This window comes from Myotis myotis, unplaced genomic scaffold (genome assembly GCF_014108235.1).
Source record: "Myotis myotis isolate mMyoMyo1 unplaced genomic scaffold, mMyoMyo1.p scaffold_m19_p_12, whole genome shotgun sequence".
NCBI classification, from domain to species: Eukaryota; Metazoa; Chordata; class Mammalia; order Chiroptera; family Vespertilionidae; genus Myotis; species Myotis myotis.
This window is the reverse complement of record NW_023416316.1, coordinates 62,859,057-62,876,467: the sequence shown is the minus strand read 5'-3', so window position 1 is coordinate 62,876,467 and position 17,411 is coordinate 62,859,057. Positions and strand designations below refer to the sequence as shown.

At 40.5% G+C, this 17,411-nt stretch overlaps 1 protein-coding gene across 2 annotated transcripts in view; it reads left to right on the top strand.

The window, feature by feature from the left end:
• Positions 1-2,105: 2,105 nt before the first annotated feature.
• The window catches only part of ELAVL2 (ELAV like RNA binding protein 2), a 78,438-nt gene continuing 63,132 nt past the window's right edge, over positions 2,106-17,411 (top strand). For both annotated transcript variants that reach the window (XM_036331284.1, XM_036331283.1), the window contains exons 1-2: positions 2,106-2,194; positions 4,979-5,222. In XM_036331284.1, the coding sequence (XP_036187177.1) occupies positions 2,123-2,194; positions 4,979-5,222 (316 nt within the window). In that variant the 5' untranslated portion in view covers positions 2,106-2,122. The remainder of the gene's footprint in view (positions 2,195-4,978; positions 5,223-17,411) is intronic.

Below are 17,411 nucleotides of genomic sequence, written 5' to 3'. Positions count from 1 at the left end.
TGATGTCAAAATTGAGACATGAACATACATTGAAACATTTTTTTTGGCCTTAAAATTAATGGTTTGGTGTCATTAAAATACGGCCTTTTTTCCTCTTTCCGAAGAGTTTCAGAGCCAGTGGAATCTATAAATAGTGCCCAGCCTGGTTGTCTGTGGTAGATTGAGTAGAGCAGACTCGCCTGTCCTTAAGTGAAGGGGAAGTAGCTTTACATTTTTAGTAACTGAATTGTTGGCCAGCATAAAGGTAAGGGCCATGTGAGCAACTTATTTATAACTTCCCATAAAGGTAGGTGTCTGCCTCAAGCAGAGAAACTGTCTGGGGTGCTTGCAATGTGAAAGTGCAGCAGAATCATTTTCCATACCCAGCTTCCCCTAGCTCAGTGGTTCTCAACCTTCTGGCCCTTTAAATACAGTTCCTCATGTTGTGACCCAACCATAAAATTATTTTTGTTGCTACTTCATAACTGTCATGTTGCTGCTGTTATGAATCGCAATGTAAATATCTGATCTGCAGGATGGTCTTAGGCGACCCCTGTGAAAGGGTCGTTCGACCGCCAAAGGGGTCGCGACCCACAGGTTGAGAACCGCTGCCCTAGCTAGTTGGTGCAGTAAAGTGATGGTTGGCATCCCCCTAGGGCTTTCAGAAAGGGGGGGGGGTGTCAATAGATTAGTTCATTAGTGTCCCCTCCTATGGAATAGAAGGGACTGAGGCCATTCCGTTGGAATCTATGGTTTTATGTAGTGAAAATGTTTAGATAGGAACTCCCAAGGATACTCAGGATAGAACAAGCTTGGTTTGACCTGCTGGGTGAGGTCCTTCACCTGTTTTACCTATGTAGGCTAACCACAAATAGGTTCTTGTCAAAATACTGCATGGGTTTAAAAGCACTTTATTTTTTCACAGGTTCAGTTCAACTATAAGTTTTTTTTTTTTTTAAATAACATAGAAATCAGCCTGAATTCTCTGGTAACAGTGGGAGAAGGGAAGAAAATGAAACATTTCATGGCATCCTGTAAAGATGATAGATGCCAGAACATGGAATCCATGCTTACATGTTATTAATGTCATCACTTGCATGAAGAGTAAATCGCAGCCAGATTTAACTCTGAGGATAAAGTTTTTATCATCATAAATATGCAAGTGAAAGCTTTTTTTGGCCCTCCTTTGTTGCTCATTGTTTATTTCAGAGACTGAGTTTTTTTTTTTTTTTAAATATTACATTGACCATTTAAATCACCTGCATATATGGTTAAATGTAAACTTTGGCTTTCTTGCCAATACCGGTGGCTTTGTTAGTATTCGGGCAAGTTGTAATAAGTCGTGAATGGCCCATTAACTATATTGGAGGCCTCATAGCAGCACTAATTTCAAATCGTGCTGGGTTTACAATTTACATATTAAAAAATGTTCACTTGATTTCGTTCAGGGACAAAGCTGACATCCTATATAAGCATTACTCCAAACAATCCTATTTATTGGTCCAATTATTTCAATTGAAGGATGCTGGTTTACTGCCTCTTAGTATATGTGAACAATTCTCAGAGAAACTGTGGCAGAATAACCTCACAGGGTTCCGATTCACTTTTAATTTTCAGTCCCAGGATTAAGGATCATTTGAAGTATAATGTAACATTGTGGGCAAATATAGCTTCTCTTAATGCCCTTCTGATATTTTGGGGAAAGAGTGCTTTTATGCAAAGCGTTCACTTATGAATTGCATGACTGCCTTTCTCACTATAAAATTTCATTCACATTTCCTCCCTTCTCCCACATCCATAAAAGTTAGGACAGCATGCAGTGCTTTTCTTCATTTTACGACTTAAAATACATTTTTAAGGTAGTTCTTTAGGATAGATGCCAAGGTAACTAGTTAATACTGTTTTGAAATCAGGCTCTTAATTTAAAATGCTTAATTTGTGCAAGAAAGCGACATGTTAAAATGAATTTGGAAAGATTAGATTGGAATTGCCTCAAATTCAATTATGCCACACTGCATGGACGTGCTGGGAATATTAATGCAATCACTGTAAATTTTGTACACACTGATCTGTTGCATTATCTTGCTCATCTAACATACGGTACTTTTTGTGTCCATATTGCAGACGGCAACTCCAAACTAACATGGCAGTCAGACTGTGTGATGTGGCTTCTCTGCTTAGAAGTGGTTCGTGGGCAGCAGAGCCTTGGACTGGGGTCTGTGGGATTTTTCTTAAATTCTGTAGGCTGCTTTTTTCAAGCATGTTGCAGGAGTGCTGAGGCCATACCAAACACTTGAACTTTTCATTTGGCATACGAATTACTCTTACATTCCGCCGATGACGGTATGGCCATCATTAGGACTTAAAGCCCATGGCAATTTTAACCACAGTGGTATATGCAGCATCACAACCATGCTTTTGTCTCTGACTTTTTCTATTCTAAATTAGGATTTAGCGCAGACTCAAAGAAAAAGAGTGACAAGCTTTCTTTAAAAAAAAAAAAATACAAAAAAGTTTTGGTATGGTCTGAATACTAAGTTACCGTAATTCTTTACATTCTGTTTACTATGTATTTTTTTGGTTACTAAATTTTTGAAGTCATTCACAATTCCTGACGCTCCCCCAAAAGTTGTTGAAATGGTAAATCTGGCTGGAAATTATTTGCCCAGTAACTGTTGAAAGAGTTTGCCTTCTGTGAACAGTTGTGTTGAGCCTATCAATGAAATATGCATTATTTGTAAAATATAGCACATTAGTATCATTTTATTCCGAGCAGATGGTCCTATAGCTGAGAGATGCTGTAATTTTCAGTGCACACAGCCTACTGCAGCTGTTCACTTGAATGTTGGCTTAGGAGCTCATTCTTGCCACCTGAACATGGAAATAAATGTGCAATTAAGTGAGGAGTGTTTGTTGTCCTTGCTAAATCCTGCTAATTTCAGTCAGTGAACACTTTATGTTTCAAATGCCATCCCAGTGAGCTTCAGTCCAAATCTCATAGTTGGGGCTCATCTAGTTTCTCCACATGCATAACCCTAACTTTTGAATAGCGAGTTGTTTTAATTGGCCTCTCTCATCCTGCAGCTCATTGTTTTCGTAACTGCTGGGCAAAGGTTAATCCCACAAAAATTATGCTGTGGGAAGTGACCCGCAGCTAGTGTTCTACAAATTGGAACAGTTATGCTTTATTAGGAAACCTGAAACCTCCTTTCTCAATTTCACGTAAATTTGTTAATTATAATAAAATGCACATCTTGAATTGTGTCAGATTTATTTTTTCCCATTCAGGTTTCTTTATTCCTTTAAGCAACTCCCTGAGAATACTTTTCCTCGGATGTAGCTTGCAGCTTGTAGAATAAAGACCCATTTCTTTGAAAAGAAAAGGGAAAGAGGTCGTGGAGGGGCTATGGGCTGTTTGATGTTTCCTAGGTCTTCTGGCTTTGTCTCCTATTTTTTTTATCATGATAGCACTGATTCTTGTCCCGTGTGGCCAGCCTCAGTCTGGCCAGTCTCAATCTGTTCTCTGCTGCCTTCTTTTGTAAACATCTCTTGCAACAGAGATTTCTTCCTATTTGCTTATGCACCTTTGTGTCCTTTGTTTTTCCCAGGCAATATGTTTTTGGTTTTTTTTTAATACTTTTTTTCCCTCTTTTCCTGTAACACCCTTTTCCTCTACTTGGCTTTTTAAATTTTATCTCAGATTCTTTGCTTTTTTATATGTTAAAACTTCCCAAAAACTAGTATCCAACCCATTCAGAGTTGTCACTTTTGAGATTTTTTTTTTTTTTTTTTTTTTTTTTTTTTGGTAAGATGAGCGGTGTATTGGATGAACGAGAGGAATGGTGATCTTTTCAGCGATGCTTTGGTTTTTGGATTCCCCCACAATCTTGGCTATCCAGGGGAGAAAGCTGTTGAAAGATGGTTTTAGGAAATTTGGGGCTGTGGTTATGAAGGACTCTGTTGCTTAAAGAGCAGAGGATTGATTTTTAGGGAATTAGATCCAAATTTTTTTAGAGTAGCCTGAAAAATTTGAGGCTAGTTCCCCAACTCTGCTGTTGATGCTGCATTTGGAGTTTATAGATGCATTTTCAACAGGCTATGTGCTCAATTGAAAATTCCTTGGGCTGGTCTGTTTGCAAAAGCTGATGTATTTACACTGCTGTTTTAGTGGACTGGATAGTTTTATTTATTTTTTTTCAATGTCAGACTTACGGCACAATATCCATGTTGAATTGTTTGGGGATTTCATTTTGATGCTTCAGATCAGTTGCCTTGTTGGTGATCTTTAGCTGCCAAGGTTGACAAAAATGGCTAGATTCTACAAGATACACTATAAGTACTCATACTTCTTTCCCAAGATAGCCTACAAATTCTTTTCACACCCTAGCATATAACATCTGATATTTTCTTATTTCTTACCAACAGAAGGGGTATAAGATATTGTCAATCAAAACCATTTTCAATATGTAACCAAAACAGTACATGTTGACAAATTTATATTTTTAAAGTACTTTTGCTTCTTCATTTTAAGTTAATGGATGTCTGTCAGTTTTTAGAATATTGAAATTCCTAGGTTAACTGAAAACCTCTTCAAAGTTAGGTAGCACATTTTTTTTGGTTTGTTTTTGGTAGCATGTTAAGCCTTTTATTTTCTAGTTTTTTTTTTTTTTTTAGTCAGGGTTCAATTCTGTGCCTTTTGGTGCTAAATTTTCTGAAGTCTGGACACTGCAGGTGAGTAAGGGTATGTGAGTAGACTCAGGTGGTTCTAGAGAATGTTTAAGATTTAAGTTGTGCATATGTGCATGTATGGAATATGTATGTGTAAGTATCACTGTGATCTTAATAGCTTAATATGAAGTAAAAATCAGCATAGGTGTTGCACTTTTGGTTGAAGCTTTATTGTTATTTCAGCGGAACGACTGTGTTTAAATTTTTGGGTGGAATCTTTAATAGTTTGTGAAATATGAATTCTGACATTTCTTATTGTCTCTGTGTTTAGCAGGTAATTGCTGCCATGGAAACACAACTGTCTAATGGGCCAACTTGCAATAACACAGCCAATGGTCCAACCACCATAAACAACAACTGTTCCTCACCAGTGGACTCTGGGAACACGGAGGACAGCAAGACCAACCTAATAGTCAACTACCTTCCTCAGAACATGACACAGGAGGAGCTCAAGAGTCTTTTTGGAAGCATCGGAGAGATAGAGTCTTGTAAGCTTGTAAGAGACAAAATAACAGGTATGCAGTTTTATATATTTACTCATCGTTAAAGGAAGGACCGCGTTCCAAGGTGTGAGAAAATAAGTTTACTACTTGTCCTGCATTTTACACATCTAGTTATTTCCTGTGTGAAACTTTTAAGAATTTTATTTCCCTTTTTTAAAGCGTAACATTGTTTTATGGGCAGTCTATATTATAACTAGACTTTTATATACTCTGAACTGTATAATAACATCTTTGAAAAATGTTTTAAACGTGCATGTGTCTGGGACAGCAAATATCATGTTAACCTTTGGTTTTTAGTTTCCTGAGCTTACATGACTTAGCATTTCAGCAGTGAGATAATAAGGAAACTAGTGTGTTGGGAGAGGGGAAAAAACCCTCTCTAAATGTCCTTTCCCTTAAGTCGGTATAGTTCTTCTGCGTATAACATATATGAACAGAGTAAGTGGTAATATTCACATTGTCAGTGTATAAATATTTGCACCGATACCATTTGAGCGTTGCAAGATCTTACGTTTTGTTCCTTGACAAGGAAAGGATTGCTCCTCTTCTAAAGATAAGAATGAAAGGATGGGTAATTTGGCCTTTAATGGTGGATGCTACATTTTGAATATTAGGTATTTTGAATATTAGGTATCTCCTTGGTCTTTTGTAAGATTTGACTAAGTTTTTAGAATAAGCCAGAATCCAATTCAGAGCATGCTCTTGGATAGAAGGGCTAGTGCTTCCTACAGGAGTTCTCTTCAAAGACTGAGGCTGTATGAAGTTAGTGTAGACAGACTCTGTAGCTTTTTCACGGTGTTGGTAAATGTGCGTAATGATGTGTGTCAAATTGGTTTACCTGGCTTATAACAAAAATAAAACTAAATATTCCAAGTGAGTAAAAGATACTTAAAGACAGCGTGACACGTCAGACCTGGAGCCTGAACGTTAGTCAGTTACCTTGGCCATGTCAACGCTTGGCTTCAGGTTTCCCCTGGTAAAATGAGGTAGAGGGCAGAGGACAAGCCACACTAGGTAATTTCTGAGGGCAGTTGTGACTTGTCTGAAATGGCTTTAACTGTTCTTCTATCAAGATAGCATGGCTTGCCCAGTTGGTGTGGGTGGTTGAATGAATGAATCAGGAGGTCACCCTTCGATTCCCAGTCGGGGTACATGCCCAGGTTACGGGCTCGATCCCCAGTGGGGGAGTGTGCAGGAGGCAGCCGATCGATGATTCTCTCTCATCACTGATGTTTCTATCTCTCTCTCCCCCTCTCCCTTCCTCTCTGAAATCAATAAAAATATATTTAAAAAAAAGATAGGGCTTATTCTCTCTAAGATAAGTGAGTTCTTAGAGCTATCACCTGGGGTGGGGGGTATCCCTCAAGCCCGGCCTGTGCCCTCTCTTAATCCGGGACCCCTCGGGTAGGGTCCCTAGGCCTGGCCGGCGATCAGGACCTATCAGGCTTTCCTTCCCCTGGCTGCCGGTAGCTGGCCCTGCCCCTGCCACTGCTTGCCATCTGTGCAGCGCTGTTCCCCCTCCACCCCCCACCCTCCACCTGTTACCTCCCTCTGCAGGCAACAGGCGTGGGGTGTGATCACTGGCCGGCCCCTGCACACGTGCCTCTGCGGGGCAATCATGGGGCGATGGCGGAGGCCCCCTCTCCCCCCCCCCCTCGACCAATGGCATCGCACCCGCCTTCACTGGCCTGGTGCCAGTGTGTGTCATAGCGTGGTCATCCAGAAGGTTATTTGGACGGTTGGTCGTTCTGCTGTTCGGTTGTTCAGTCCATTTGCATATTTCGCTTTTATTATTATAAATGTGTCTGTTATGATAACTATTATTTTATTATTTTTAGCAAAACAATAGCCTTTATATATGAATTTTGCAACCTCTTTGACATAAATGGCTGTGTGGTAAATGGTATGAAAGCTGTGTTAATAAATATGTTTTCTGGTTTGACAGCTTAGTAACTATCTCTACCATTTAAAAAACTTGATGCTTGAATGAATACTGGCAAACTACATTAATACTTGTCCATTTCTTTCACCCCCCGCCCTTACTCCCACCACTGCTCTTGTCTTTTCACTGAAATTGAGAAATTCTGCTCTCCCACAGTTTCCTATTGAAGATCCACACTGCAGATCATTAACACATTAAAACTGTTAAAACCCTGCTGTAAAGAGAAACTGGTGTGACTTACTGTTCCCCAGCCTTTTTTGACCACAGAACTCATTCTGTGGACCCCCCCCCCCCCACACACACACACTATATTTCCATTGGATATGTTGCTATAAAAGCTTTCAAAGTCATTTGTTAACTGGTCACCAGACAATTCTTCCGTGAACTTTTCACATCAATAAAATATGAGCATGTTTCATAAGATGAAAATGAACTGTAAGTTAAAAAAGTTGGGTAGCAAATCTACATACAAAGGACCTCTTCTTCTAGGAATCCTGTTTTGATTTGGCCCATTGACATCCTTCGGATGGGTTAAAATCGTGTTCAGAATGGTCTGACTTCCTTAGTTTTGAGCATAAATTACCTTAGGTTTTTTTTTTTTAATTTTGATTTTCTGTAAATTATTTGTATTGAACAAAATAGTCTACTAAACGATAGATTTCTAAAACCGGGTTTTAATGGTTGCACTTTGCAAAGCGGGCATATCTTCCTGAGAAGCTATTATTACCATTCCTCTAGAAGTGTTTGAATGAATTTGTGGGGATTTGGACCCTGCCCTGTGGTGTTTGGCATTAGCCAGTTGGTGCAGTCTCTCAGTTCACATGTTAGGGTCAGGTCAGAGTGCCTTGGTCCCTCTCTATCCAATTTACCCTTCTCCCTGGGGAGCTGTTGGGCCAGCTCTTGGTATTCTGATTTTGTAGGGGGTGAGCATTAATTGTCTTTATTTTCAGGAAACTTTGGGATAACTCTTTGGAAAGAAAATTCAAATCCCTCCTTTTCACTTTTCTTAAATCTTCCCTTAAAGAATGCTGAATTAGGAAACAACCTCAGATGTAAAAATAACTACTTAGGAAAGTGTAGGCCTCTTTCCTGAGTCCTAAAAGAAAGTATGTAATTTTCAAATTGTGTTGGTGTTAGCAAATTAATGTCACTATTTTGATAGAACGAGGATTAGGGAAATACATTAAGACACGTCTTCAGTAGCAAATACAACAGTCTTCTCTGTAGCCTACATTCTATTCATTATGCTGTTCCCCAGGCCCTCTCGTTGGGCTCGTCCCAGCCTAATGTTCCCTCTGTTTCCCATCTATAGGCATTCATCACGAGAAGCTGCTGCCGCTTGCACAGCTTAGCTGATGTGGGTTCATCCCTTTGAGTTGTTAAATGCACTTCAGAGTCCTTGACACCTGCTGATGCTGCATTCTAGAGGAGTGAAATGGATTTCATGATGCAAGGAATGAATAATAGAGCCTTAGAGTCAGAGAAGCCCTTGAGGTGACTGCAGCCAACTCTCTCACTTGACAGGTGATAAAAGGCCTGGGCTTGTTGAAATGACTAGTCCAAGGCCACCTGGCAATGAAGTGGTAGAGCAGGAACCAGAATTCTGGTTTTCTTGTTTTTTTCCTGGAATGTTTCCTCCTTGCCTCTTTGGAGGCCAGAGCTCCATTGAATAATGAAGTGCAGGAGCAACTGATGCATGTATAGTGAGACACAGAACTTGTACACGAGGGGAACACCTTGTGGGGAGTGTGCCTCCTTTGGAAGGCCTATGGGAGATTTTTGAGAGTCGAGGACTGAGGGATCCATAAAATGAATATCACTCTTGCCTCTCTAGAAACTTTATAATCTACTAGAGGCCCAGTGTATGGATTTGTGCATGGGTGGGGTTCCTTGGGGTGGCCTGCGGGGATTGGGCCCCAGCTTGCGCCCCCAGGCTCGCAGCCCAGCTCATGCTCCCAGCCTCACAGCCCTGCAGCCCCACCACCCCGCCTGGCACCCCGCCTTGGCCTGGCGCTGCCCCCTCACCTGTTCTACCATCCCACCTGTGGGGTGATCGACTGGGGCCGGGTCCCCTATCTGGCTCCCTTAGCACCTGGGAGCCAGACAGTCCCTCCCACCCCTGTTGCTGCTGCTGGTCACTGTCTGCTTTGGCCTGGTGCCGCCTGCTCACTGTCCCACCATGGTCCTGTTCTCCTCAGGGCCCAGCAGGGCTAGCAGCACTTCAACTGCTGCCCCACTGCCAGGTTGTGTCACTGACGCCCACCCCCTGGTGGTCAGCTCACATCATAGCGAGAGGTCGAACTCCCAGTCAAACTCCCGAGGGGACAGTTTGCATATTAGGCTTTTATTATATAGGATGGTTGTAAATTTGGATAATTTAGTCCAGTTGTTCCAAATCTGGCTGCATTCTGATCTTTAAAAATAAAGATTCTAGAGCAGCGGTGGGTAAACTTTTTGACTTGAGGGCCACAATGGGTTCTTAAACTGAACCGGCGGGCCGGAACAAAAGCATGGATGGAGTGTTTGTGTGAACTAATATAAATTCAAAGTAAACATCATTACATAAAAGGTACGGTCTTTTTTTTTTTTTTTTTTTTTTTTAGTTCATTTCAAATGGGCGGGATCCGGCCCGCGGGCTGTAGTTTGCCCACGGCTGTTCTAGAGGCTTTGGGAATCTTGTCAGAAAACTCCCCAAGTTATTATGATGGGCAAGCAAGCCCTTTGGGGACTCAGTCTTTTGACGAATGGTCTGTGGGTTATACCTGTATTAGAATCGGTGGGATGGCTGCCAGAAATTCATGTACCTGGGCCCTGCCCCAACCTACTGCATCAGAATCTCTGTAGGTAGAGTGTAGAATGTTCCAGTTACCTGGGAGTTACCCACTTTTTTCCCTAACCATTTTGCGGAGAGATACAACCATAGACTGACTTCTGGATTTACCTGAATTCTGCCTGGCGGTGGGAGAGAGGTGTTATAACTGCAGGGCCTCATTCTATGGCAAACTAAGTTCCAGGTGCTGCTCCTCCGCAGCAGTGGTCACCGATGAGTTAATTCCTGGGGTTCAGGCCTAGAGATCTGAGTTTAAAAGTCATGAGGCTGTGTCTTTATTGAACCTCTTACCTGTCCCTGAAAGTGTTTGTGTGTGTGTGTGTGTGTGTGTGTGTGTGTGTGTGTGTGTAATTAGTTTTGAAAACTCCAGGATAGCCCTAACCAGTTTGGCTCAGTGGATAGAGCATTGGCCTGCGGACTGAGGGGTCCCAGGTTCAATTCCGGTCAAGGGCATGTACCTGGGTTGCGGGGAGTGTGCGGGAGGCAGCTGATGGATGTTTCTCTCTCATCGATGTTTCTAACCCTATCTCTCTCCCTTCCTCTCTGTAAAAAAAATCAATAAAATATATTTAAAAAAACAAAAAACAAACAAAAAAACTCCAGGATAGCTTATTCTGTTGTTACCTTTCCTTTCTTCTAAAGAGGTAGAGAATATGGTCCGGTGAAGACCTCAGGGAATGAGTGTTCTATCTTTTCAATCTCGGTGTGATGGCTTTACTCTTACTCTAGGAATTGCTTGAGGTGGGTCCTATGCTGACCCATCAGCTGCCAACTAGAAGTGTTCACACCAAAGGAAAAAACAGAGACCAAATCAACCAACCAACTACAAAGTACAAGAGGCCTGAGGAGGCACCTTGCCAAGGTGGATTATTTCTGAACTGGCAGTACCATGGATGGTAACACTGGCCTCCCTTTTTTTCCCCTTAGAAAACCTTTTTTTTTTTTTTTTTTTTTTTTTTTAATATATGAAGGTTCTCAGCTAGGGTGAAGTTATGTCTGTATTGCTTCTTGACAACCTTAAAGTTACTTTTGATCCTGGTTTATTTTATCAGAATAATGTGATTTTAAACTTCATTTTAGTGGCATGGTGTCCTCCCTTTCTCTTTTTAACACACAGTCATAGCTCCTTGGGATTGAAACAGATAAGTGGTATTTTATCAGTCTAATACGTAACTTCAAAGTCAATAGCAGTTATTTGCTGTGATGCAGTCAGTCAATCATACTGAGCATGAGGCTGTTTTGATGAACATCAATTTGTAAAGGTGGTTGTGTGTGTCAGTTACAGTTTTAACGTCAACTGTTAGACATCCGTAGGTGGTATCAAGAGATCAAGAATCTTGATTCCTGAAGAACAGTAGTCGAAAAAAGTAGGGTGAGTGGGTGGGGGGGTTGGTGGCCTAATACACATCTCACTTTGCAGACTTGGGGCGCTATTTAGTTATAAATTTGCCAGAAAGGGTGGTGTGTGGCCAGGTCTTCAGGAAATAAGATAACTTGGCTCCATGGATAAATGCTTCGAGGGCCCTGGTGTGTTAACTGTGGGATGAGTACATTTGAGTATGGCTGTCTTTAGAATTTAGTGGCTACATTTGTAAGTAATGAAATTTGTATTTTTTAAAACCTAATTATTTTTACATTGTACCTTTGTCTTTTTCAAAGGTAATTACTAATTAGTCGGTTTAAAAAGTTTGATGTTATCACTATAGAAACATTTCATAAACTTTAAAAATTGTTTCTTCTAGGTTCATTATTCCTACTCAAACCTTGAACTGGGGTGTTTCAGAGAACAATTTTCAGTGTCAGTGTTGATTAACTTAGACAAAAAAATTTCAGGACAATGAAATTTGAAATTTATAAAATTTAAGAAAGCAAATACAGTTTTTTACCATTGTTAAGGCTGAAAAACGTTTTTTCTACCCTCTTGGTTCACAGGCTCCCAGTCACTGAACCTAACAAGACAGATAATACAATGTTATATGTCAGTTTTATCTGAGTAAAACTAAGGGGAATAGTTTAAAAGGAGAAGAGGCACATATTTTCATTAATATTTTAAGTGTACTGGAGTTCACAGGAAATAATTCAAACTCAAGGAATGGGGCTTATATTCCATTTTTATGAAGGAGAGAGGGTCTGGGCTCCAAAGCTCAGTAAATTGTGGGGAAGTGACCAGGACATACATATATGGTGGAAAGTAAGGGAGGATAGCAGGCTATTTTAGCAAGGATTGTGTATGGGTCTTGGTGTTGGCTCTCCACCTTTGGTGGTGAGAGTTGCTCTCTCTTCCTGGTAGAGGAAAGGGGATTCCTTCATTCACTGGAAATTTATGACCTGCTTTTAGGTGGAAAGGGAGAGGGCAGATCACCCTTCCTGTGTCTGTTGCTTCTTAATTGACTTCAGCTCAAAATAATCCTTATGCCAGCCTGGCCTATTTGGGGTGGTACATTCTGGAGCCCTTCACCATGAAATAAATTGTCTCTCAGTAAGCAAAACTACACAGAAAACTTTCTTCTTTGCATATTCTGTGGTAATGAAACCTTAAATGGCTACTTGCTGGGAAGAAAAAACATCTATTTGTGAGGATGTAGAAATGCTTGAAACAACCATTCCTGGTTAATTTGTAAATCATTTGGATTTTTTTGTTTCTCTGGTTTCTTGATGTTGATATCTGTGTGACTTTAAATTTTATTCTACCAGAAGGAAGTGAAATAAGGATCACAACTCCCAAGAACTAGTTACCCATATGCCAACAGCTTTTTAAGAATATTTGCTGGGAAAGAAGAGGTTGAGCCTATTGGGTGTGAATGAGGTTTAAGAGTTTGGATTCTGTGCATTCTTGGCCCTGTCACTAGGGTTTTTAGAATGACTGGTACCTGTCCTGCCAGTTGACTAGGAACAACTGTTGAGCGCCCCTGACTTTCTTTATTAGTTTGACATGAAACGCAAACGTTGGTAATGTATAATCCATAGAAAATAAAATACAGCTGAAGTTCTTCTGTAAAGATTTCCCCCTTAAAATTTAGCAAGGTAGGACTGCTTGTGTGCTATTTGCTATTCCAGACCTTCCACACTATTTTTTCTAGTTCTTGTTTACCTTTGTATTGGGAGATTGCTGGCACTATATAGAAACCATATTCAGTTTATTAGTTATTGACTATCTTGGTAAAGGTGGAAAAATGTGGATGAGAAAAAGATCGTGAATTAATGGGAGAAGATGAAGAGCAACTAAATTCTGGTAGAGGATTTCTTCTTCCTTTTGTAATCTGTAGAATGTTGAAATCCTGTTTCTCCTCAAGTATGAAACTGACTTAATCCACCCTGCTTGCCTCTCCTGGCGCCCGCCCCCCCCATCTCCCCAATTAAACCTGCTTTTCTTTGGATGATTTTTATTTTCTATTACTCCCTTATCTACTTATTACACTACCTGAGCACACCAGCCTTAGTTTTGTAACTTTCTAAATTATGACTAGAGCAAAGCATTTCTATTTTGCACCTATTGGAACATTTCCCCTTAAATATTTCCTGAACAAAATACTATCAGAATTCGCCATTTCTTTTGCACATGTTCTAAGTTAATTGCCTTTCAGTGGAGTACACTGCTGCTACTGAATTTTGAGAGCAGTGGAAAGTGTGCCGTTCCAGCTAGAAAGGTCAACTTAAAAGAATTTTTTGGGGGGCATTTAAGTTGTGTCATTTGATTTGTCAGGCCTTTGTGGTGGCTCATTTAGCATGTTTTTGGTTTAGCTTCTTAAAGTTTTAGATTGTCAGTATTTTGACACCATTGGATGTCTCTTCTATTGGTAATGGTATCTGTCATCAGATATTTTTTGAGGAGCTCTCAGCTCAGCTGTAAAGCCGTATTGGTAGCTCTTCCAAGTTTCGGTGCCTATACAGATCCTCAGTGAAAACTACCTTTTTGTGTTCTAACTATTCAGTAATCTCTCCCATCAACGTCATCGTTAGCTAATGGAGGGTGATCACTCTACATTGTTCGAAATTAGAACAAAAATTCTCACTCTGTTTGCCTCCTTCAAGGAAAAAAAAATGCATGATGGCAGTGTTTAATTTTTAAACTGTTTATAAGCATTCTTTTACATCTTCCCATGTGCAATGGACCTGAATGCAGTGGTAATAGGATTTTCCAAGCTCCTATATTATTACTTGCTTAGCTTGGAATCAAGTTCTCAGGATTAACATTGAAACAAAACACCTGCTACCTTCTCTCCTGCTAGGGAGGTGGCCTAAAATTGCACTAATTTTAGAGGTTTTAGCCTAGAAAGAACATGTTACACTTGGGTTCAAATCCTAGTCTAGCTACTAACTTGTAACATTGCCTGTTATGAGTTATTTGACTCTGAGCTTGAGTTTCTTTCCTGAAGTGCCTGACACACAGTGGTACTCTCTCTCTGCTATTCCCTTCTTACCAGTTAACAGTCAGCTACGTGACAATGCAGACTATTTTCCTTGGGTAAACTGATATTTTTCCCCACTCCTCATCTGAGGATATGCTTATTGATTTGAGAGAGGGAGAGAGAAACATTGATTGGTTGCCTCCTGTACATGTGCCGACAGGGGCTCGAACCTGCAACCTAAGTATGTGCCCTGACTGGGAATTAAACATGCAACTTTTTGGTGTATGGAATGATGCTCTAACCATCTGAGCCACCCGGCCAGCGTGGGAGAACTGATTTTTGATAAAATCTTCAAGTACAGGGTGTCCCAAAAAATGTATATATATGCTTTAATAGCTGATGGCTCAATTTTGAAAATGAAATGTGTTTTAATAAACACAGCCTTTGTAATTATTCACAGTGTGTGTGTATACTTTTTTGGGGGGAACACTCTATAGATCTGTTGTCTTAGCATTCTTACAGTTTCTCATAAAGTGGGAAGAATGCAAAGTTAATTTTCTATCCTTTGCTTTCTAGGTGATTAGACCAATGCAATTGGTTTTCTAGGGGCGATTGCAAAGTGGGAATAGGAAGTAAGTACCAGTCAGGATGTGGGAGCCCAGGGGATGATTAATGGTATTACACTAACCTCTGTGAATTAGAGCTCAGGAGTGTGGAGATATTGCTCTGTGTGGTGGTGTGCGAATGTTATTCAGAATGAACGAGCTTGACTTAAAATATGAAGGTACTCTCAGCCCAGCTTCCCCATTGGACCCTCATTGTCCAGGAAGGTCAGCAAGTTGTTAAATTGAGCCATGAGGTATTGGTTAGATAAAAACTAACTGGAGGGCTTGCTTTCACTTCTACGGCATCTTTTCCCTTAAGATTAATACCCCTTTAATATAAATTGTAAATCCTCTTACTAAATATTCTGAGTTCATAAAATAAGATGTTCAACTAGGGGAATGCAGGGGCCTGCATATTTGGTTGGTGAGAAGCCCAATATTCCTGTTGTGTTCGCGGATCAGAGCACCTAGAAAAAAGATTGCTGTCCCTTTGTTTTCTTTCTGTTGAAATATTCATTGAAAACATTTAAAGCCTTGCTTTCTTCAGTCATCACAGACTTTACAGATTTCAGTTTGTGGAAGGGGGCTGGTGATTTCCATGAGGCCATGGTTAACTTAGCAGATGCAGTTTTACATCTTGTTTTCCTTTTTTTTTTTGTTTTGTTAAATCCTTATGCATATTGTGAATTAGAGTTTATTTTTAGCTCTTAATGAGTTCTTTTCTCATCATTGTACTTTTTGTCGGAATGCTGTTTTCTGCATGATGCTTTGATTTTGAAGGGGGAGTGTATATGGCTTGCAAGTCCTGTAGTCCCACCCTCTCCAGCTCAACTAAAATTTGCATTTTTGCATTTGAGGTGATAGATCTGGTTACTTATTACCTTGTAGAGTGGATGTGTAAATGCCCTGACTCTTCACAACCTGTCTGACTTTCAGGCTTTATCCTGAGAAAGTCCAATTCTCCTTTTAATATAATTTTTTTTACATATTGTTATTGATTTCAAAGAGGAAGGGAAAGGGAGAGAAAGATAGAAACATCAATGATCAGAGAGAATCATTGATTGGCTGCCTCCTGGGGATCAAGCCCCCAACCTGGGCATGTGCCCTGACCAGGAAGCAAACCATGACCTCCTGGTTCATAGGTCGATGCTTCAACCACTGAGCCACGCCAGCTGGGCTCAAGTTCTCATTTTAAAGTGAGGCTTGAAGGAGTTATAGATGCATGTAAACAAGTAAACCAGAATCATTTCATTGGATTCAAGGTCACTGGAGCCTGAGGGAACAACTTTCTTTCCTCATATTTTGATTCTTTAAATTCAGTCTTAAGGAGTCACTGGGTCAGTAACACCAAGGCAGTGTTTCCTGAATCCTTCTGCGTCTCTGGTTGACATCCTGAGAACTTTGAGATAAATTACAGTTTTCTCTTATTATCTAGCTCTAGAATTCTGTGACTTTACTCTTTTGTGACCATAACTGCTAAGTTAGCTCTTCTTAAATATAGTGTCAAAGGATTTGATGATGTAAGGTGCAAACAGCACATTACCTTCTCAAGCAGAATAGTTTAGGATCTAACATTTTAACCTCAAGATATTAAAGTTTTTTTAAGACCCTTATATTCTGAGTATTTCTGGGCCTTTATTTCAGGGGTAAGTACCATCATTCCTGTTATAATAGGATTAAAATACAGAATTGGCAATATTGATTTGTGACTGTGTTTTTATCAATGCATTTATTATTGTAAGTGTTGAAAATAAAAAGGCACAATATCATACCATTGGATGTATTATATCCCCAAATTCCATATTCTAGAACATTAAAAATAAGACCTAATATGCTATAAAGAAGTGTAGTGTGGAATCTTTGGGGCTTTGCTTTCTTGCTCTTATTTGACACTAGTGGTCCGGTGAACGAAATTCATGCACTGAGGAGGGGGGTGTCCCCCAGCCTGGCCTGTGCCCTCTCACAGTGCAGGAGCCCCGCGATCGATTGCCCCAAAGAGGTAGGCCAGAGCTGGGGGTCCTGCCCCCTCGGCGATCCCAGCAGAAGCCACGTGGAGCAGCCGCCAGGACCTGCCCCCGCGACCCCACGCGGTGCACACAGCGTCAAGCCCCGTCCACCCTGATGATGGATCCTGAGGGCGTGATGACCACCTAGGCCAGTGATGGCGAACCTTTTGAGCTCGGCGTGTCAGCATTTTGAAAAACACTAACTTAACTCTGGTACCGTGTCGCATACAGAAATTTTTTGATATTTGCAACCATAGTAAAACAAAGACTTATATTTTTGATATTTATTTTATATATTTAAATGCCATTTAACAAAGAAAAATCAACCAAAAAAATGAGTTCACGTGTCGCCTCTGACACGCGTGTCATAGGTTCGCCATCACTGACCTAGGCTTTTATTAGTACTATAGATTTTAGTTCTCTTGAGTGTTTATGGAAAGCAACACATGTGGGCATAGGCATCGATGTA